This window comes from Halichondria panicea, chromosome 15 (assembly GCF_963675165.1).
Source record: "Halichondria panicea chromosome 15, odHalPani1.1, whole genome shotgun sequence".
Lineage (NCBI taxonomy): Eukaryota > Metazoa > Porifera > Demospongiae > Suberitida > Halichondriidae > Halichondria > Halichondria panicea.
The window spans coordinates 195,302-217,290 of record NC_087391.1 but is presented as its reverse complement, the minus strand read 5'-3'; the positions used below and the strand labels follow the sequence as shown (position 1 = coordinate 217,290).

The window sequence follows — 21,989 nt, the reverse complement described above, 5'->3', positions numbered from 1 at the left end:
GGGCTCTTTTCTATTTTTAGCTGTTTTCTATTTTTAACGTTATGCTACATAATAGCTGAATTACGGGGCACTAATTATGTCAATGACGTCATCTAGACTATCCTGGTGGGGACTTATTAGAATTGGGTTAGTAGTAAACATTGATCAGAAATTACTTACAATGTCTTCAGAGAAGTTGGAGCGTTGCTGTGATGAACTTAAAGCTCTATTGGACAACATACAAGACAGTATCACATACCAACTGCCCAAGAAGCTAGGAGGTGACTAAAACCATTCACAACAGTGTAGGGTTGATTGATTGACTCTCCCCTGTACACAGACGACCACAGGCGAAGCTTGAGTGTACTAAATGGGAAGATTGATGAAGCTCAAGCATTGGTAGGGTAGTGATGTTATAATATAGCCGTGCTTTGTTATCCTCTCTCATGCTGCAGTATGGTGAGATACAGTCAGAGCTAGGGAGAGCCCCTGTTGGCTATCAGCACCAGCTAGCTGGGAGAGTGAGCCAGTACAAGGAGAGCATAGCCTCACTGAGGAGACAGGTGAATGGAGGATCCTCCCTCAGAGAGCAGCTGTTCTCACGACAAGACGAGGACCCCTATCAGGTGTGTACACTACTCAGAATTTTCAAGTGTGGGTATTTTCATTCCTTAATCCTACAAATAATTATAGCCTGGTACCCTAGGCCTAAGAGGTGGTTATTTTTTGTCTAAAAGAGGTTAGTACACCACCGAGTTGTGCATGTGGACAAATCACTGACTACTCCTGTTACGTATCTGCATAATCAGGTGTATTCATTTTCTGCAGTCTGATGGGGAGAAATCTAGGTTGCTAGGCAACACGGAGACCCTCAAGAGAGCGTCTGCTAGTGTGGGAAGGGCCCAGGCAATATCTGCACAAACTGACGAGGTAGCAGTCACCATCATGGAGGATCTGGATGACCAGAAGGCCTCTCTGCTAAGAACTAGAAACAACGTAAATTATGTGTGATCATACCTATATAGGTGTCAGATTATGTGTCTGATTATATGTGTCATGATGTGTGCTTTAATGTGAACTACTTCTTCCCTACAGCTAACTACAATTGATGGAGAGCTGGGTAGAACCTCTGGTCTGCTCCGCTCCATAGTGTGCAAGTAAGTTAGCTTTGTTGATTAGCCCCGTGTATCATCCTATCCCCCCTTCTCTGCAGGAGCGTACAGAACAGACTGCTACTAGTGATTGTCATTATATGTGAAATCATTATTCTAGCTGGTGTGATTTACTGGAAGTTTATTAGTTAACTCTATGTTATATTTTGTGTTTGTGTATATTTATGCAATTAAATTGTATACACTTTTTACACCTATTGAATGATCATTGATTTTGGTAAAGGTTGTCAAAGTAAAAAGTTGAATGCAATCAAACTGTACAAGATGGTAGCAGCATTTCCACTCGGCAAGCTCCTCTACCTCGGGGTGAAGCAGATGTCCAAACCTCTAGCTAGGGGAATTCAAAGAAGAGCTCTGAACAGCCCGTTTATCAGGACCTACATATGCTCTCCTCCAGCACAATGTGAGCCAGTGTGTATCCACCCACACCATACCACATACTCCCCCCTCTTGCTTGCTTATAGTGTTACACTGGCTGGAAGTGTTTGTGAAGATGAGACTGATGGGTGCCAGCGGGCCCACACAAGTCAAGCCGCTCAGTAGCGAGAAAGCAGTTGAAATTGGGGCCGAAATTATCGGGGAGCTGATAGTCTACACCATTGCATCGTCTGCCATCATAGCAGAATACTATCGCAGCTCACGGAAGGGGCAGGCAGTTGAAGACACTCAAGACCAGAAGATTTCAAAGTTAAACAATAAATTGAAATTGTTGGATAGAGAAATGAACATTGTCAAGAGAAAGATACACCAGATAGAAGACACAGGATTGCTACAGCAAAAGTCAAAAGGATAATAATATATAAAAACAGTCAATAGTAATAAGGTTTTATACTGTGTTTGCAAAGTTTATATATGTAGAGCCAGCCTGTTATCTCTTTGTGTGATTTCTTGGTGATTCTAAAGAGCGCTTCATGAACTCCTGTAGTGCAGTCAGTCTGGCATCGATGTCAGAGATCTCAACAGAGTGCTCTAACAAGCTCGTGTCTGGAGAATAGAAATGAAATTGGGCAGTGAACTTTAGGCTTCTGCATGGACATAATTATTGTGGACAGGATGCCCACAATACTGATGAAAGACTAGCTGCTAAAACCACACTGTATATAACACGTAGCGAAATAGTGCGTTTAAAAAACAATACATGTACAAGAAAGCTATTAGCTAATCTAATGTGTGGGTTGAGCTTACTTTTTGAAGAGGTCCTCTTGGCACAACCAGATGTGTTTTGAGGGCTCTCCCATGCTAGTCTCCTCCCCCTGGAGCCTACCCCCCTCTCGCTGCTCATGTTACTCTGTACACTGCTCACAGAAGATCGTCTACTGGAATCACGACTGTTGGAGAGTGGTCTGGTAGCACTGCCACGCCTCTCTCTGGAGAGGGAGCGAGGTGGCCTGTTCCTCACACACACCCTCAATCTCCTGTAAGGATATACAACACAAGACAATGGGAAGTTTGTACAAGATAGTAGTTTGTTATAAATTATATAGATACAGAAAAATTAAGACAGCAAAAATGTGTTATATGATTAAAAACAATGACTAACACTCTGGACATACCTTATAAATGATATGTACATAATTATTAGCTCACCCCAGTTTGACATCGGCATCTCTTTGTTTCTTTTTTTTGCTCTTCACATAAGCTGTTGGATCAAACCTCGGTACTCTAGACCCTCCATTAGGGGAAGGTGTACGCATGGTCCTCCTCTCCACTGATCTCTCCACTGACCTCTCCACTGAGTTACGCGGTGCCCTTCTCTGCAATCTCTCCACAGAGTTACGCGGCGTCTTTCTCTCAATGGAGGTGGAGCGTCTCTTCTTGTTGGCCTTACTGTGGGTACCAGGTGTTGTCCTCAGGCCATGTTTGAGAAAAGTTAGCTCATTGTTAAGACTCTTGACTCGAGTGCGAAGAGACCTCTCTGATAGTTTCAACTGTTCAAGCTGCAGAATGGAACACTTTTCTCAGTAACTGTGCCATTTTATGAGCAGTTGCTGCAATGTTTTTATCATAGGTAGCTAAGTTTTCTTTGACAAATGTGAAGTATGGCCATGTAATGCTAGTATGGCCATTTAGTGAAGTAGGTAATGTTTCACCTCTTGTAGTAAGTTCTTCAACTCTTCATTCTTCTTGCTCACCAGTCTCTGGTGTTTGGTCCTCTCATTCAAGAGCTGCTCCTACAAACACATGTGACGATCTCAAACATGACTGTATGACAAATTTTTTATATTGATTGGGACAGTTTGCTTAATGACTTCTATTGATCCTTTCAACATGTTTTGTTTTTGGACTTCCCTGAGGTTGTCCATCCAAAAATTTAACTAAAGCTAGAGCCAATGAGACTGATGCAGTAGCTCTTATCAAAGCTCAATTTATAGAAATGGACAGTTTCAATATTTTGTGGTGTCAACATCAATGATATTCACAGCTGGACACACGTACCTCCATGTTCTTGATAACTTTCTTCATGAATCGAACCTCCTTGCTAGAACCACCGCCTCTGGTTAACATCACATCTTGTTTGATGCTCTCCAAAGCTTCCTCCAGCTCATCCTTCTCTCTAGCCAAAGCCTCGTATCTGCAGTGAGAGTAGTGTGGGGTGTGGAGGGGGTTGTGGGGTGTGGGGGAGGGGGTTGAGGAGGACTCAGTGAGAGTAGTGTGGGGTGTGGAGGAGGGGGTTGTGGGGTGTGGGGGAGGGGGTTGTGGGGTGTGGGGGAGGGGGTTGAGGAGGACTCAGTGAGAGTAGTGTGGGGTGTGGGGGAGGGGGTTGAGGAGGACTCAGTGAGAGTAGTGTGGGGTGTGGGGGAGGGGGTTGAGGAGGACTCAGTGAGAGTAGTGTGGGGTGTGAGGGAGGGGGTTGAGGAGTAGTGTGGGGTGTGGGGGAGGGGGTTGAGGAGGACTCAGTGAGAGTAGTGTGGGGTGTGGGGGAGGGGGTTGAGGAGGACTCAGTGAGAGTAGTGTGGGGTGAGGGAGGGGGTTGAGGAGTAGTGTGGGGTGTGGGGGAGGGGGTTGAGGAGGACTGTTGGCTATTATAGTGTGTACTTACTCTCTCTTTAGTTGAGTCAAGTCAGTGTGCTTGTGGCTGTGTGCCTGAAGGGGAGGAAGAATACTCAATACTAGAGTTAAATGCAGTACTTTAGTCTACTAATAATACAATCTACCTATACAAGCACAGTACGTGCCGTGTACCCGTGTACCTGTGTACCTGTGTACCCGTGTACCCGTGTACCTGTCTCTTGGCTTTCTCCAGCTGAGTCTGCAATCGTCTGATGGTCTCTTGCAAGTGGGTGGGGTCAGGACGACCACTGTACGGCAGAGCTAACGGGTAGTGGATCCTATGAGAGAAAAAAACATAAAATTCCAACTATATTACAATCAGCATCACCTGTCGAACTCAACACTGTAAGTGAGGATGAGATATCGCTTGCTCTGTGTTTGCTTGTGGCTAGGGGAAGTGCCACGCCCATTTCCATGCTTCTTATTACGTAGTGACTCCAAATCAGCATATGTCAAAAGGTCAAGGGTCACAGAGTCGGAGGATTTAGTAATTGCAGACTCCAACATATTCAGAAATATCGGAAACTGTTTATAATTTCCAGTCTTTCTGGTCAGCTCCTCCACATCTACAGAAGGGAAGATATCATCTCACACACACACAATCCATAACATCTCTCTCATTATATCATGCAGATTATACTACTGTAGTGCAGCTCATGTGTGGTGTGCACAGAGCTCACGTTTGGAGTCAAAGTGTCCAGTCCATTGGTCTGCTGCTAGGCAATCCTCTACTTGCACAATTAGTACATCCTCTCTCACGTCTGCTGCTACTTTGTACTCCGTGTTTCTGAACACCCACGGGGCGCTAACAGACCAGTGGTCTCCCGCTGGTGATGGAGGTGAGGAAGACATCTTTAAGTTGGAGGGCTTTATCTGGAACTGTTTCGGAATTCCACCGCATTTGTCCTCGAGACCAAGAGCCACTGTGAGGTATTGCGCGTGCGCAAACAAAGTGGGCGTAGCTCGCAGAGAGTTAAGTGCCAGCCCTAAACTTCACTAGCACTGTCTGATCTTCAAGATGGCTGATTCTTCTTCCACAAGTACAGGCCCACACCCTGACTACAGGAGCTACCTGAGTGAGCCTGACTCCAGCTGCAATGACTTCATCATGCAGCAAACTATGATGAGGATCAGAGACCCTAAGGCCAGCCTGGACTTCTACTCTAGGGTCATGGGAATGAGGTTAGGAAATCGACAGCAACCGTGTGTATGTACATGTGTGTAAGTGAATATCATTAATGTACAGGTTGTTGAAGAGGGTAGACCAACCATCGATGAAGTTCACCATCTATTTTATGGGCTATGAGAAGGCAGAGGATATACCGACAGACCAAGATGAAGCTTGGAAGTGGCTCCTCACACGTCGTGGGACTATTGAACTAACACAGTGAGCCTTGTATTGTTTTGTAGTCTATATACTGTTCATGTACGACACTGTCACAGCAACTGGGGCACAGAGACGGACCCTACCTTCACTGGATACCACAATGGCAACTCTGATCCAAGAGGATTTGGTGAACACACACACACACTATATACACATCACCATGACACTTATAATAATTATATGCTTTTTGTACATGCAGGTCATATTGGAATAGCTGTGCCGGATGTGTACAAAGCTTGTGATAGGTTCGAGACTCTGGGAGTTCCTTTCATCAAGACCCCCACTGGAGGTTCGTTAATTGTGTTTTTACCCACTGGTCACATGACCATGCTCTGTACATGCAGGCAAAATGAAGGGGATAGCATTCATTAAAGATCCCGATGGCTATTGGATAGAGATTCTGAGTCCCAACAATGATGTCATCGTAGCCAATTGAACAATGACTATAATGTCACTATAATTAAAATAAATTATAATACAATAATAATAAATTTTTAGTGCAATTTACATTAAATATAGAAAATACACACACTCTAATTATGCATACTATCAATTAGTTCAGTCAAATGACAGTGTCACATGCTTGCCCATGTGATGCGCAAGAGGCCATTATTATCCTCAGCCTCCTTGGAGATCCTCTCAGGGATGCGATGATGGAACCATAGCTGACGAATCTCCTGGTAAATATCCTCATTGAGGTGGAGCGGGTTGCCACGCCTACACGGAGGGAATGATAGTAATACAGTCTCTTATTATGTCCATCATCACTGTGTGTGTATATGTGTGGTCTACTCTACTAAAGGCTAATAATTATTTTGTGTGCTTATAATGATAATCATGACAGCTCTACAAGGAGAACCTGGGACAGGCACACCCCTCACACACACACACACACACACACACACACACACACACACACACACACACACACACACACACACACACACACACCCTCACACCTCACACACACACCCACACACCTGAGTCCAGGGTCAGCCTCTCCATACTCGTCCAGGTACGGGGGTGTAACTGTACAGCCATTGATATTGGTCGGGTCAGTAGTGTCCAGTAACACCACTCTAGCCTCTAAGATCCACAGTGCCATACCCAGACCAGCACCACAGCTAAGAGGGGGGGGGGTTAAGTACACACCCACAGATAATCACGAGGGGAGGGAGGGTAAATACACATAGACTCAGTGAACGAGAACAAACTACATTGTACTTAGAGTCAGAATGATAACTTTTCACAACAATGCAGTGGGTAGAAAAGTATAAAACATGCGTACACAACCATTGTCTAGGTTGCTAAGTGAAGCCGTACCTTCGTGCATGTTTGTTAAACCCTCCGACCCTGACCACACCCCCCTCTAGACGCGTCACCTCACTCTGACAGCAGTAAGAGTTAGCACAGATCATGGTCCCACACACCAAGCACATCATGGTCGTCTGACTGTCCTCCACAGCCTCACTGCTCACACGAGACGGACATCTGGGATAGGAGAGAGAGACCATCTTAGAAACAACTCAGTGGGAAAACATTGGTCTTAGAATGACAGAAATTGAAGACAGCTAATTATTTGCGGCCATAGAGAATGTAGTGCTGACTGATAAGTAGCTGATAAGGTAGCTGTGGATTATTGTAACTCACAGGAAAGAAGATGCCAACTTGACAAGATCTGAAAACCGTTTGGGGAGCTCCACAGTTGCCCGTGGTGACACTAGCGATACAGGGGGTGTGGCCATTACAGGAGGTGTGGCCAGGAGAGCTCTTATCTTAGGGTGGGTACACCAACTGTGGGAAACAGTGTGTCTTGTATGAATGGACTGAGTCGTGAGTATGTACAATGCATGACAGCTGAAAGAATCTCCGAACCATTGATTTAAACGAGGGGGTGTAGTTGAACAGCCATAACTTTAGTATCGTTCATCCAATTTCAAAAATGTTATGATTTTCTGAAAGCTTAGAAAAAACCATTTAAATTATGTGTTTAATCCAAATTTTCACCGGGGCCATATTTTGTCATTTTTCGCCCTTGGACCATGGGCTATAATCCATGGTATTGGGCCGAAATTGGCAAACTATTTTATCTCTCAATATGCACTTTGATGGTACCATTTGAAAGGCCTTTTTCTATGCTTTCAGAAAATCATAAAATCGTTGAAATTGGATCAACGGAATTCAAGTTACATGTAACTTACTTGCTGGCTAGTTTTGGAATAATGTTTGCAGGCTTGCCAGTGGGTGTGGCTTCATCAAACAGTTTGAATAAGGAGACGGGAATGCTCAAATAACGACAAAGGTCCTCAAATCGAGTGGCCACCGAGTCTGTGGGGGGGTGTAATATGAGGATATCACGTGCTTGTCATGTGATAATCACCTGATGAGTACACGAGCTCCACCCCGGAGAGACAATGGAAGAAGAGAGTAGCTGACTCAAGGAAAGGGTAGAGGTGTTGCTGAACACCAGCGTACAGGTCGTAGGGGCTGGGGGCAGGGGAACAGGGCAGTCTGTAGCGGGGGAGGGAGGGGCCACCAATAAACACTGTATGCATTATATCACTGTCTGTTACCCTGCTATCTTCCTGTATTTCAGCCAGACCTCCTGCAAGCCCATTCCCACTAGGAACTCGGGGGAAGACCCTGAACGTTCCGCTAATGATATCAAAGGTAACAGGTTGTAACTCACTCAACCTGTATGACCAGTTATAATATACTCACGTGTGTCCGTATGAGGGGGCGGGGGTGTGCCGAGAAGGTGCTGTAGAATCTGTGCAGCTGCTGTGATCCGGATGAGGTGTTGATCAGTTATTCCCTCTAGGGCTGGTATCACACCATTCACAGTCTGTGAGCCTGGTGGAGCTGTGAGGGCTGTGTAGAGAGTGGAGTGGGCGTAGTGGAGACTGACAAGGATGCCAAACGTATCCAACTCAAGCACACAGGGAAGCTCGGGGAAAGGGGGCGTGTCAACTTGTAGCAACACTGTATAAAGATATATAATTACATGTATGATTACACATCAGAGAACAAACCTTTTTCACCTCACCTGAAATGCTCTGTACGCTAGCTACAGTGTACACAGTGGGACCACACTATAGGCTCTGTACACTAGCTACAGTGCACACAGTGGGACCACACTATAGACTCTGTACACTAGTCTACACATGAGGTCAATATTAAGCATTTCTTGCTTTTACGTGCATCACACACACTCACCGTTGGTCAGACTCCTGACGTACTTTGCCAGGATGTTAAGGGGAGAAGCTAGCATGAGTAGAGAGCCCAGTCTAACCAGTGACTTGACAGTGTCCATCTGTCTAGTGGAGAGTGTGCCAGCTTGCAACAGAAACTTGTCCAGGGCACGAGCATTGCGTTCTGTGACAGGGGAAATATTCAAGGTATGTAATTACTGCAATGGTGTACTAGTATACAGTCTTAGATGAATGGTAGTCGTACAGTACAGGTAAGGCAGTTTGAAGATGCTACACTAGACGCTGTCCTAGGAGATAGCTAACGTACCGAGACTGGCGATGGTGTAGGCACAGGTGGTCCACTGAGCAACACACACTCTGGGATCACTCACATCAGCTAGGAGCTGGTACTCTTTCTGTAAGCAAGCAAGGAGAGGAGGATGGGGGGATGGGGGAGGGGAGAGGGAGGGGGGAGGGGGGAGGGAGGAGAGAGGTATTTGAATATAGGGCAGTTGTAATCATTGGATAGAATATGACAAAGTAGACACAGATCAGCAATTATTGTTCGTAGGATGTTAGATATGTACATGTATCAAGGGACCTCTTGTACTCACCGTGAAGACAGACTGTGAGAACAGACTAACAATGACATTGAACAGTTTGACTGCCTGAGTCTCCGCACTCTCCCCCCCTGATGGGCGTGGCCTCTGGTACGAGGGGAAGTAGTGAAGAGCTCTGTCATGGAAGGTTGGGTCCACACTGGACGAGTCTGTCAGAGGAAGGGAAGTACATCATATACCTAACAATCACATCCACCAATTATTATAATAGCATAATAACATATTCAGCTCTAAACACACCATAATTATTGTAGCTCTCTTAAATAGTTACTGAATGCAAAATTTAGTTGAGAAATTGGACAATCCTTACTCAAGTTATGGACTGTCAAGTTAGGTATCACTAATTTCGGAGAGGCTATTATCACACCCTCCCACTCACTGGTGTCCATGTGGTCTCCGTCAGCCAAGTCAGTGGCCATCTGTACCAGATCAATCCACTCAGCCGGGCTTATCTCATTGGCCGGCCGTCTAGGGGGTGTGGTCAGTGGGCGTGGTATCAGTAGCGGCAGTACAGTGTTGCACGGGCTCTGACAGAGTGGGCACAAGAACTCTCCCTTCTCCAGCTGGACAGATCGACCAGGGAGAAGAAAGAAGTGATGCTGCCCCCGTCTTTCCCGTTGCTTGCTCTCCAGGAAACTGCACCGTATATATAGGACTATCATGACTAGAGCACCACTACGTCTACAAACAGGGTTCTATTCAGTGGAGGGGGGGGAGCTTTTCCCCTAAACATCCACCAGTCTGCAAATTCTTCATTTAAAAAACTAGACAGGATTTACAAATTGCGAAGCTAAAAGAAAAAATGTTCTTACCCGGTCCAGCAGTCAGCGTGCATGTAGTGACCACACCCACCAGTGAACAAGCCGTGAGGAACATTGGCTCGAGACAGCAAAAAATCCTCTCCTATAATTCATAAAAATGCTAAATTTAATTTTGCAGAATTTTGCAGTCCAGGTAATTACCTATGGGCTTGTCCAGGGGCTCCCCCCTACGCAGTACAGCTGATCTCTGCACGTACACAGCTTGTACTAATAGTTTGTCTGACAACCCGATATCCTTAGTCTCCTCCTGACACAGGATACACGTAGCCTCTTGAGTAGAGGGTGTGTGGTCAACACGGGAGACCACACCCACCCCACAACTGGCAGGAAGAGCATCGTTCAAGTCCTCTCCAATTACACTGCACAAGAGCAATTGTTAGTGGTCAAGGCGTGCAACGTGCGGCTCTCTTATGTACTTATACTGTATAGCGGGTTATTTTCGTATGGTGGAATTTTAGCATCATCCGAAAATTAAAACTGCGTTATTCTACGTTAATTTCAACGTCACTATCCTGAGCTGTACGAATATTAATTTAGACACGAAATATTTAATTAGGCAGTCCTCACATACCCACTATACTCACATACCCACTATACTCACATACCCACTATACTCACATACCCACTATACTCACATACCCACTATACTCACATACCCACTATACTCACATACCCACTATAAGTGCTTTAATATTTTTTTTATCATAATAATCCCATGCACCTGGATCCCCCAATGTTGATGGTGGCTAGCTCTGCTCCGTGCTCCCTCAGAAAGTTCCTCTGCATTTTTGCCATCTGAGACATGAGTAAAGTACGCTTGGCCTCCGCCAGTTTCTTCCTTTTCCTTATAGCCTCCTCATCAATCGATGGGTCAGTAAGAGTAGCTGGGGGCGTGGCAACAACGGGCTCCGAGTCTGTGGTATCCATAGCAACATGAGGCGGATCAGATCCGGTGGGTGTGGTCAAATACTGTAATATCCACTCAAGGAGGGGGAGATATTCGTCGGCACGGCGATTAACTTTGAGCGCCTCCAAGTGACCCAACAATGCAGCGTCTAACGATACAAAGTAGCTACGTCTGAACAGCTGAGGCAATAAAAAACGAGTAGGAGACAACCCACCTCCTGTACGTCCGAGGGCAATATTACGTAGTGATTGTGGGTGGGCGGGGTCTTCTTCCATCATCATCACTGCGAGGAGGTACAGAGCTTCGTGTATGAGTTTGTCGGACCAGAACTTTGAAGTTTGAAGTGCGGCTTGCTTGAGTACGCAGAGTAGCACACGATGAACGACCTGACACTGCGTGAAGCGCATGATACCCTGGAACGGGGGCGTGAAGGGAGGTGGGCGTTGAGGGGGCGTTGCTGCATGTGTGGGCGGGAAGGAAGGTTAGTTAGTTTTGAAATTAAACACAAATTAAGGGCTGACAAAAATAGCTACTGAAATTTGTGAAAAAGCGCAAGGCTTTGAAATAGTGGTTCTACTAATAACAAAACTTGTATCTAAGCACATCATTAAAAAAGTATCACCGCCTGAGGTATCTTTGCTATGGTGATGACTTACGTATGATCTGCCGCACTCCTCCACTGGGCGGCTTGTGTCTCTTCCGATACGCCTCGTGTGCCTACAAGGAACAGTGTTATCATACACCACACCCCCTTGACCTTTGACCTACGGCTGACCCACCTTAGAGTGATCCATCCTGTTGTAATGGAAGTAGAACGGATCATACTCGCTCTCCAGTTCTGGATTTAGCTCAAATAGTGTCTTGTTACCCACCCGCCTAGGGGTCAAAGGTCAAGGATAATTAGCAATTAGTTATTAGTAAATGGTGACTGACTTTTGAACTGCGACCTCCTTCAAGGTCTGGTCAATCTGGTTCTCATTCTCGTTCAACTGGAGTCACATACACAACATGTGAAGTGGCGTATGTAAGCACAGCACATGACACAGTATGTAAGCACAGCACATGACACAGTATGTAAGCACAGCACATGACACAGTATGGAAGCACAGCACATGACACAGTATGGAAGCACAGCACAGCATATTAAACAGTGTCTGTTTTAAGTGTCTGTTTTACTAACTCTACTCTCTTGTTTCCTTGAAACTATGAGCTGTTGTTATAATTATGGAACTATCACTGAATGGAAATGTTTCCATTCAGTGATAGTTCAGAATGGAAATAGGCAGGCTTTCATTTAGAGGGCCAGGCAAACTGTTGGTAACACACACGACATGTCCCCTGACTAGAGGAGAGAGGCAACACACACGACATGATCCCCTGACTAGAGGAGAGAGGTAACACACACGACATGTCCCCTGACTAGAGGAGAGAGGTTAGTGGCGGGTGACTCACTCTAAAGAGCTTGATGATCTGAGAGTGGATGAGAGGATTGATGAAGAGACGATGAATGATCTCACGCCTGAGGGCATTCACTCGTGACACGCCCACACCCACCCCCTCAGAGTGACGCTCAGCTAGACAGAGAGAGTATCTAATAATGCACATTGCCATTATGATATTACAGTAGCCACTGTACGCACACTGGAATTGATAATTATTCATCCTAGTGTACGATGGGCTGTCCTGTAAGTGGGTGTGGTCTCAGTGACGTACTGAATATAGTGATGAGTAGGAAAAGGAAGTCCTCAGCCTCACTGATGAAGAACCTCAGAGCATCATCAGCCGGCTCTCCGTCCCTCTGAGTGGGGTCACTGTTAGGGCTGTGGGGGTGTGTGTGTGTGTGAGGAATGTGAGGGGTGTGTGTGTGGGGGCGGTGTAGTGCCTCACCTGTTGATCCATTTCTCAAGCCTGAACTTGTAAATAAGAGCATAAGTGAACACGTTGAGGTCCATCACTGAAGCCATACACTGCACACACACAACACACAGTTAACCTTTGAACCCACACATACACACTCGCACATACAGGTATGCTATTAATAGGCTACATGTAAAACCACACCCACCTGTAACATAAGGATATCCTTGTCGTACATAATTTCCCTAGAGTAATGGAACTGGTAGTTGATGATCTGATTGACAACAGAATAGCCGTTACGCTTCCACATGCCCGCCATCACCTGGATCGCCATGACAACCGAGCGAGAGCAGTGCTCCATCAGGAAGAGGGGGGTTCGGGTGTCCTGTGGAGGCAATAAAGGTGCGGAGAATGATGACATACACGGAGCTGAGGTATTAACAATCTAGCCCCCTCACACACACACACACACACACACACACACACATACACGTACGGAGGGGTTCAGAGATAACAGCTGTTCAATAGAGAGTCCGTGGGCGGCAGCTCCTGTCATTAGACCTGCAGTGAGAGGAATGTAACGCCCACACACTCACAACTAGCACACCCCACACAACTCACAGGCGATGATCCGGGGCAGAGGTTGGTGAATAGAGACCTCGTCCTTGACAATATCGAATGGGACTAACTCGACCGTCCTCCGTCCCAACAGCTCCTGTGAGCAAGCTACAGGGAAATATTGGCAAGCGTTAAATAGAGCATCTTTGAGCGGCCATAACTTTTGTTCCGTTAATCCAATTTTCTGAAAGCTTACAATGAGCTCGTTAAGATGTTGTCTTAAAATCAAAAGTCTATTTTTGCCCTGTTTTTGACAAAATACCATGGGCTATAACCCATGCTCTTTTCCTGAAAATGGCAAATTATGACCCATTCCAGATTTGAGATTTGAGCATACCATCTGAAAGAGCTCCTTCTAAGCTCTTAGAAAATCATAAAATCATTGCAATTGGACCATCAGAACTCTAGTTACAGAGCCGACTACAGATTAAGACTGTACTTATGTGTCTGTACTTGTGTGTGTGTGTGTTGACTAACTGTGGGACTTGAATGAGAGTTTTTTCCTCCCTCCCTCAGTGATGTGCTTCTGGAGGGTGGCCATGACAGCTTCCTTCAGCACTGCCTCCTGGAGACACACACAACACAGCACTAGTCAGTAAGGCTCCCATACAGGTACAGTATTGCTAGGTAACTGATTGTACAGGTTGTGCTATTAACTATGCAGGTGGTAACACAACACGACCTGCTGCTAGGGAAAGAGGGGGCATAAGATTGACATTAAAGTGTGTGTGTGTGGGTGTGGACAATCTGAACACAAATTACAGGCTAATAGCTACCAAAACGGCTGAATTTCAGGCTTTTGTCAAAATTGCTGGATTAATTATGTATCAAGTACAGCACTGCAAGGTCATCCTGATAGGTATTGAATGCATCACTAACTTACATCACTGCTCATCCACTCCACTAGCAGGAGGAGTGATGGTTGGAGGACTATAGAGAAGTTGAACAAGTGTTCCCATGGCTCCTCTCTCTCAACATGTAATCCCTGAGCACGCCTCTTAACTCCGTCAGCATTCTGGAGCCATGTAGGGATTAATCGTTACCATAGTTACAGTGTATTGCAAGCTACGGGCCGGGGCTATCTCACAGAACAATGTCTGCTTTCAACAAAACAGCCTCACAATACATTTGGGACAATTAAAATTAACATTTGTAACATACTAAAATCTTGAAACTGTATAAAATGGATCCTCCAAACTCAAGTAAAGGCTAATACCACAACAAAATAATCCTGTACACGTCCATTGCCATCTAGCCCCACCCACAATTTCCCTAGCTCCACCCACAAGCCGCACCCACAATGTCAAGTGTACCTGTATGAGTGCCAACATTTCCAGTACACAGTCGAATGCTTCCAACACTCTCTTCCTCAACTGGTCAGTCCAGTTCTCCGGGGTGTTACGCAACACGTACCTACATGATGTCATATGATGTCATCAATAGATCACATGACACACAGCACGCTCACCTAAGATCGTGCATGAGATAGAAGAGTCGATTGTGTTTGTAGTTGCTTGAATCAAACTTGTAAGTGGGTGTGGGAGGGGTGCAGTCTACACACGGGCGCAACAGCTCTAGCAATGTGCTTAGAATAGTCTTGAGTAGTCCATGCTCCAGTACAAGCATACGGCTCTGTGGGGGGCATGTAGAGGGGGGCATGTAGAGGGTGGCAGTAGGGTGGGGGGGGGGTATGTAGGGGGGCATGAATACTAGCAGCTTACCAGAGATGGAACTGTGAAAATCTGCACCGTGATGTTTGTTGCCTAAAGGAACACAAATTGTTAATAAATTAATTGTTGTAACAATAGTAACACTGGGAATGACTATAGTAAGTAAAGGGCTGTTGTCCTACTCACACAGACGTCATGGTCCTGTGAGTCAGCCAGGAAGTTCCTCTGTAGCGTGGTGTAGTTGTTGGCTAGGATGATGGCCAGCTGTTTCTTATACACTGGGTCCATGAAGACGGAGCTCATGACCAGGCGATGCCACGCTACACGAGCATCTGGAGGGGAGGGGGGGGGGGGCAATATCCATTGGAGGGGGGGTAATATCCATCATACATGTACATATTCGGGCTGAGTATTGAACATGGCTTCACTGGTGTTGTGCAGACTGTATAAGCCTACACGTGCGTGTAGTAGCTTGGGCCTATAATTAGTTGTATTGATTGCTACAGGAGCTTCCAATACTGAAACACTTATTAAGGCTTGCAAGCTATTAGTGAACACTGCTACAGGCCGAGGGAACATCACTACACATCATATGCATGCCTTGTTATTCTCAACAACTGGGTATTTATTAGACAGCTAGAGCACTCACTGATCCAGAGCTGACTGTCAGAGATGAAGAACTTGTCCAGTAGTGACTCGTGAGACTGTAGCCCTCCCTCACACAAGCTCATGGAGAGCAGTCGACTGAAGGCAGGGGATCGCTCTGATAGGTCCTTGGCAATACTGAGACAGAGGATGGCCGTGTTCTGGTGTGCCACCACAGCCTCGTGAAGGACAGTCACCTTGAGGGGGTTGTTGGCAAGGTTTGCCTGTGTGTGTGTGGGCGTGGGGGGGGAGAGTTGTTTTGTATTAGTCCCACATATTTGCAATGTGAAAACACTATGACATGTATAGACGGACTGACACAGCACTTACATTGAGGGCTTCACGTACTCTAGTGCATTCTGCCTCAGTGCCACACTGTACAACTGCTCGTCCCTGTAGTAGTGGGTGTGGTCATGTCATATGATACGATGTAGGGACATGTGACCCACCTTCCTGTCTACGTGTGTTGCCATGGACACAGCCCCCGTGTGTGTCAGCCCCACACTGTGTACGAGGGTATGAATGACCTCATCAAATGAATGAATTTCATCGTTTTCCAGGAACATCTGAGCTGCATCCTTCTGGAGACTGCAATGACATCACATGACATCACATGACATCGCGATACTCTGAGAGTTACTCGTACATACATTCCACTAATAATATATTAATTGTGACAGAATTCCAAAATTCTGACAGAGCATAATTATTCTATTGAAGCTTGCCATTGTAAGCTCATGAGAAGTTGCCAACTATACTTATTACAGGCATTACAGTGGAGTCCCTCAGGCTCTTAGTGGCTATCCCTTGTATAGGCCATGCAGGTCCCAAATGAACAGTTTGTGTACAAAACAACCCCAATGGCCTGTTCCCAAATGTATTCAAGGTTCCACTGAAAACATAACTTACTCCCCCAAGATAAGCAAACAGGACAACCCTACTATAAGAGCTTCCATCCCACTATCCCACCACTCCTAACCTTTGAGCAGTGAGGCCAGTGATTAGGGAGGGAGGCAGTTTCTCTGGTCCAGTCCACGTCATAATGTTCATGCAGTACGAGAGGAGGGTGGACAGGAAGTGCCACGCCCTCTCAGCAAGGTCAGAGGACAATGCTGCCACTGGATCTTCCTGGAGGGGAGCACAGAAGATTTAATAATTATCGCTCTAAATTGACAATGTCATTTACTCCATTATAATAATTCGTAATTAGCACTAAAAAAAAATGTATGAATTATTCTAGACTGCTTCCTAGCCTAGGAATTGCCACGTTGTATACAAGCAGCATGACTGTGCTATTTGCTGGCCATGTTATAGTAAATATATGCAGTGTTGTTGTTATGAGAGTGGACCTGATCATCCAGCTGTTGAGTGGGCTGGTGGAGGTCACAGTACACGTCTGACTTCCATGCCTCAGGGTCTCCACAGTCACAGCAACCACCTCCTCCAGATGCAAAGAACTAAAGAGGGGAACAACATTTAATCATAAATAAGGCATGGCCACAATATAGACTAGACGCACTTTTTCAACACTCACCCGGTAACGGTGGTTCTTGTGCTCGCTGTGTTCAAAGCACTCCATGCACAGGCAACAGGTGGGGTCTGTTTGACAGTCCCTGGGGGGGGGGTTATAGATACCAGTTATAACAAAATTACCCCATTCTGTTGGTCTGATACCTCATGTAAGCATGTGTAATATGGATGTCATTGTGTGTGTGTGTGTGTGTGATGTGTGTGTGTGTGTGTTTGTGATAATTGTATTAAAATTCACAGGTTGCGAACGGCATACTTGCAAAAATAAGCTGGTTCGCCACTTTTGAATACTTTGCCACAGAACCCTGAGGGACTCTTGCTCTGTTCCAGTCCAGCAAAGATGGTTGCCGGGTCTCCAGCACAGAGTAGCCATTGCAGGGGAAGAGTGAGGTGCTCTGCTACTAGCTCATCACTTGGGGCCGAGTTCTGGTCAGATCTGCCCCTATGAAATACTTGGATGGCACTGTCTGCTAGCAGGCTGTGTAGTTTAGCCGGGAGGGCCTCGGGGGACACAGCAGCTAGCTCTCTGTAGACTTTATTTCTCTCCATACTTGCTTGTATTGTAGCTGGCTAGCTCAAGGGAAAGTCCCTCATGTACATGACGTGATTTTAATTTGCTATAAATAGGGAAAGAAAAGGTTGTCTGGTAAGTACGGGAAAGATCGTCTGACTGTCTAGACTAAAATTGAACGTTAATGATATTCATAACTTACAGATACAAGATAATGAGATTCATTGGCTTAATTATCCTAATTAGCTTCGACACAAACAGAGAAGCTACGCCCGAAAAGAGACCTGGATCAAGGTTTTACACAGGTACGTACAATCCCAGCTATGATCTACAAGTCTATAACAAACACTTAGAGTAGATTTACCAGGTCCAGAGCTATCAGTGGCCGGTAGTGTACAGTAATCTGAGTTTTATAAATTAAAGTACACAAGGAAGTTTGTTTGGCTTCTTGAAAATTAACTTTATAAATATTCCCCCGTGCAGTGTATCATGATGCAGTCACCCTCGGGCTCCAGGAAGCCTCCTAACAACGGCTATGCTCCTCTGGGTGAGGACAGTGCCCTACCAAAGTCTAAATCTAAACCACTACTCTCGAAAACCACCTCGACTCCTGGGCTACCCCCGCCACCACCTCCAAAACCACGATCCAACTCCACCAGTACCGACCTCCCACCGCCCTCGTTCTTCACGGCAGGGGGAGGGGCCTCCTTCGGTTATTCCCTGTCGTCAATGCATAAGTCCAAACGGTCGGAACACCACGCTGACGACAATGAACACGACGCTACTCCCATCGATATCAATCATTCACCATTCTCAAAGAAGTCTCGTTCTCTCCATGGCAGCAGACCAAAGTTCAAGCCCAGTGAATCCTCCAGACCACACTTAGCCGGATTACCCGCAAAATTTCGTGCCGCTTTCGAAGAAAGAAAGAAAAAAAATTTGCCCTCAACAATGTCAAGTTTATCCGATGAGAACTTACCTGATATAGGAGAGGACCTCTCACACATCGAGCGAAGGCCACCCTCTCTGGTCGATATGGATCTGAAAATACCAGGCTTTTTCACAGACAGCTACGAAGATACATCTCGTTCCCAGCGTAGTTTATCTGCAGAGAAATCTAGTCTCAAGTCTACCACTTCTGAGGAGCTGTCTGGCGCACATTCCCCTGGAAGTGTCAGCCCTCAACTGAGTATTACTATGTCGGCCTGTCTACAACTACCCGTAACCTTCGCACAACCACCTCCGAGGGAAATGGACTATTGTGAGAAAGACAACTCCAGACACATGTTTGAACGTCTGAGCAAGCTTCGTCGTGAGGGACATCTTTGTGACATCACAGTCAGTGCTAGTTGTGGCGATGTAAAGGCACACAGGATCGTATTGGCTGCCTCTAGTACCTATTTTGAGAGCATGCTTATTGGAGAGAATGCTTTACCAGAAGGAGAGTTGCTTTATATTGAAGAAATTGATGAAGGAACTCTTCCGTTGCTTGTCGACTTTGCCTACACTTCACGAATTAAGATCACCGACCGAAACATTTACTCCATTTTTGAAGCCGCGGATGTGCTAGGCTTTTCTGGTGTGAAGGGTGCTTGCTGTAAGTTTCTCAAGCTTCAGATGAACAAGTCTAATTGCATCGGCACGTGGTTGTTTGGTGAAGACCAGAACAGTGCTGAGCTGATGGAAGCCACACTGCATTACATCGAGAGCAACTTCCTGGACATAGCTCGTGGGAGAGAGTTTCTGACACTGGACAGACCGGAAGTGGTGGCTAAGATCGTGGAGTTGGAGGAGATTGCTATTACCTCAGAGGAGCAAGTGTACGAGGCTGTACTGGGATGGGTGACCTATGACCTCGAGTGGCGGAGATGCCACGCCTCTCAAGTGTTTGCAAAGGTGCGATTTCCGAGCATGTCACGAGATTTTCTCCTCCATATTGTGGACCATGAGCCACTGATTAAGGAAGACCCGGATCTATTGCAGCAAGTGAGCCTAATACATGTAGTGGGGAATATTGATAATATCAGTTTGTCAGCTTGTATTGTATAGAGCATGTGATATGTGTGATTAGGTGTCCCGTTTGGAAAACAGTTTGTAGCTTTCATTACATACACACACACACACACACACACACACACGCACGCACACACACACACACACACACACACACACACACACACACACACACACACACACAGCTTATAGACGCTCTGGAATGTCATGTGACTAGTGCAAGATCTACTCTGAGAAAGAAATTGAAAAAGAAAGGCTCTCAACTCTCAGGGCTTGAACCTCGCCATGCCTCCACAGCAGTAGAGGTACACATGGTCATCCATTGTTACTCCATAGCTCACTGTCCCAACAATAGCTTGTGTTGGCTCAGATATCTCTGTGTCCAAATAGTGTAGTGTAATTGTGGATGTCTATTTCCTGTTTAGGCCACCACCATTAGATTGTGACTATCGTACACTTAACAAGATGATTAATGGCATATCTCACTTTGTTTTACTGTACTTGATGTGTTTTCTCATGTTTAGTTGCATTTGTCTATCTATCTAGTAACTATGCTGCTGTTGTCTCCTCCCTAGATGGTGACCGTGGAGACGGAGGGCAAGCCACTGGGAGTGTTAGTGATGGGAGGGGCTGACAGACCTAACGCAGTCTTCAGACAAGGAGACAAGCCCGGAGTGTTTGTGGCTGAGATACGACCTGAGGGAGCAGCTCACAAGAGTGGGAGACTACGAGTGGGGGACAGAATTCTCACAGTGAGTGTGTGTGTGTGTGTGTGTGTGGGTGGGTGGGTGTGTGTGTGTGTGTGTGTGTGTGTGTGTGTGTGTGTGTGTGTGTGTGTGTGTGTGTGTGTGTGTGTGTGGTATAAAATACCATTCACTCTTTGTAGACAACAAACAATTGGGGACTAACTTTGAGTGGCTTATAAATGATCTTTTGATTACCCCATTAAATTATTTGCTAATTTGGACACTAACTAAATGTCTTTTGAATTTATAGGTGAACTCGGAGGACGTTGGTAATGCTAAACATGATCATGTGATCAACCTGCTCAAGACCAGCCCCTCCCCCCTCTCACTACTGGTACGACACGAAGCCCCTCCCCCTGGTCTCGTGTGGCTAACTCTGGTGACAAAGCCAGGGGAAGGGTTTGGATTCTCTGTGAGGGGCGGGGTCAACTCTCTGCAGGGGAATCCCCTCGATGACACAGACGAGGGCGTTTTCATATCACAGGTGGGTTATCACAGCTGATGTTTTATATAGCAATAGTTACAATAACAATTTTCAATCTCCCTCGCATTGTTCAGTGACTCTTTCAGCTGCCATAACTTGAATTCCGTTGATTCAATTTCAACAATTTTATGATTTTCTGAAAGCTTAGAAAGAGACCTTTCAAAATAATGGTGTCATCAAAGTTAATATTTGAGAGATGAAAGTATTTGTCAATTTGGCCATACCATGGATAATAAATAGCCCATGGTCCAAACGCCCAAAAATAGGGTTCGCACGAAATTTTGGATTTGAACACATCATTTGAAAGGTCTCTTTCTAAGCTTTCAGAAAATCATAACGTTTTTAACATTGGATCAACGGTACTAAAGTTATCACCGCCACTACACGATATTATAGTAATGTGTTTTGTTCCCCTGCAGATTGTAGCGGGTGGGGCAGCAGAGTTGGAGCCACGCCTCTCAGTGGGTACCCGTATCCTCCAGGTCAACTCTCAGAGCCTTCTCGGGAAGACTCACGAAGAAGCCCTACTAATACTGCACAGTGTCGTTGATCGAGTCAACCTACTGTGTTGTCACGGTTATGACCCAAAACTAATCGATGAAAAAAACAGTGACAGAAATAATACTGCTTCATAATAATCGTTCATAATTCACTCTCTCGCACCTTTTTATATTTCCTATATATAGCTATGACAAATTTGTGTGTGTTGTCTCAATATTTTGCAAAAGAACTTCATATTCAAAAGGCTTAAAATTCATGTTGACATGAGGGGGGGCGTATCTCGAGG

At 45.7% G+C, this 21,989-nt stretch overlaps 6 protein-coding genes across 7 annotated transcripts; 4 read left to right on the top strand and 2 right to left on the bottom strand.

The window, feature by feature from the left end:
• The first annotated feature begins 96 nt into the window (after positions 1-96).
• Positions 97-1,348, top strand: LOC135348555 (vesicle transport through interaction with t-SNAREs homolog 1B-like). The gene is made up of 6 exons (XM_064546808.1): positions 97-260; positions 320-378; positions 435-605; positions 808-975; positions 1,075-1,136; positions 1,193-1,348. Exons 1-6 carry the CDS (start codon positions 161-163, stop codon positions 1,281-1,283), a joined length of 651 nt encoding a protein of 216 aa, XP_064402878.1. The 5' UTR covers positions 97-160; the 3' UTR covers positions 1,284-1,348.
• A 4-nt stretch (positions 1,349-1,352) lies between these two features.
• LOC135348558 (optic atrophy 3 protein homolog) lies at positions 1,353-2,055 on the top strand. Its single transcript, XM_064546810.1, has 2 exons — positions 1,353-1,554; positions 1,616-2,055. The coding sequence occupies exons 1-2, from the start codon at positions 1,353-1,355 to the stop codon at positions 1,942-1,944; spliced, it is 531 nt and encodes a 176-aa protein (XP_064402880.1). The 3' UTR covers positions 1,945-2,055.
• Positions 1,832-5,138, bottom strand: LOC135348554 (centrosomal protein CCDC61-like). Its single transcript, XM_064546807.1, has 9 exons — positions 4,883-5,138; positions 4,531-4,768; positions 4,375-4,480; positions 4,192-4,235; positions 3,588-3,723; positions 3,242-3,322; positions 2,739-3,088; positions 2,337-2,566; positions 1,832-2,135 (listed from the first exon to the last, which is right to left on the bottom strand). The coding sequence occupies exons 1-9, from the start codon at positions 5,052-5,054 to the stop codon at positions 2,020-2,022; spliced, it is 1,473 nt and encodes a 490-aa protein (XP_064402877.1). The 5' UTR covers positions 5,055-5,138; the 3' UTR covers positions 1,832-2,019.
• A 20-nt stretch (positions 5,139-5,158) lies between these two features.
• Positions 5,159-6,096, top strand: LOC135348556 (lactoylglutathione lyase-like). Its single transcript, XM_064546809.1, has 5 exons — positions 5,159-5,384; positions 5,449-5,589; positions 5,646-5,716; positions 5,789-5,878; positions 5,934-6,096. The coding sequence occupies exons 1-5, from the start codon at positions 5,221-5,223 to the stop codon at positions 6,023-6,025; spliced, it is 558 nt and encodes a 185-aa protein (XP_064402879.1). The 5' UTR covers positions 5,159-5,220; the 3' UTR covers positions 6,026-6,096.
• Positions 6,012-18,049, bottom strand: LOC135348552 (E3 ubiquitin-protein ligase UBR2-like). 2 transcript variants are annotated; one of them, XM_064546804.1, is made up of 38 exons: positions 17,705-18,049; positions 17,438-17,531; positions 17,268-17,375; positions 16,898-17,046; positions 16,368-16,506; positions 16,249-16,311; positions 15,923-16,142; positions 15,460-15,605; positions 15,325-15,366; positions 15,072-15,235; positions 14,917-15,016; positions 14,487-14,618; positions 14,081-14,168; positions 13,607-13,711; positions 13,482-13,546; positions 13,194-13,370; positions 13,016-13,095; positions 12,842-12,948; positions 12,581-12,702; positions 12,062-12,117; positions 11,908-12,004; positions 11,785-11,845; positions 11,343-11,585; positions 10,943-11,276; positions 10,363-10,580; positions 10,213-10,303; positions 9,780-10,036; positions 9,395-9,549; positions 9,109-9,196; positions 8,806-8,964; positions 8,311-8,571; positions 8,163-8,244; positions 7,970-8,100; positions 7,791-7,917; positions 7,240-7,383; positions 6,913-7,080; positions 6,570-6,713; positions 6,012-6,306 (listed from the first exon to the last, which is right to left on the bottom strand). In XM_064546804.1, exons 1-38 carry the CDS (start codon positions 17,995-17,997, stop codon positions 6,165-6,167), a joined length of 5,352 nt encoding a protein of 1,783 aa, XP_064402874.1. In that variant the 5' UTR covers positions 17,998-18,049; the 3' UTR covers positions 6,012-6,164. The 2 variants fall into 2 exon arrangements, with proteins under 2 accessions (XP_064402874.1, XP_064402875.1); XM_064546805.1 differs by having other exon boundaries at positions 17,453-17,531.
• A 67-nt stretch (positions 18,050-18,116) lies between these two features.
• Positions 18,117-21,946, top strand: LOC135348553 (uncharacterized). The gene is made up of 6 exons (XM_064546806.1): positions 18,117-18,264; positions 18,443-19,945; positions 20,158-20,277; positions 20,548-20,724; positions 20,969-21,202; positions 21,622-21,946. The coding sequence occupies exons 2-6, from the start codon at positions 18,449-18,451 to the stop codon at positions 21,835-21,837; spliced, it is 2,244 nt and encodes a 747-aa protein (XP_064402876.1). The 5' UTR covers positions 18,117-18,264; positions 18,443-18,448; the 3' UTR covers positions 21,838-21,946.
• Positions 21,947-21,989: the final 43 nt, after the last annotated feature.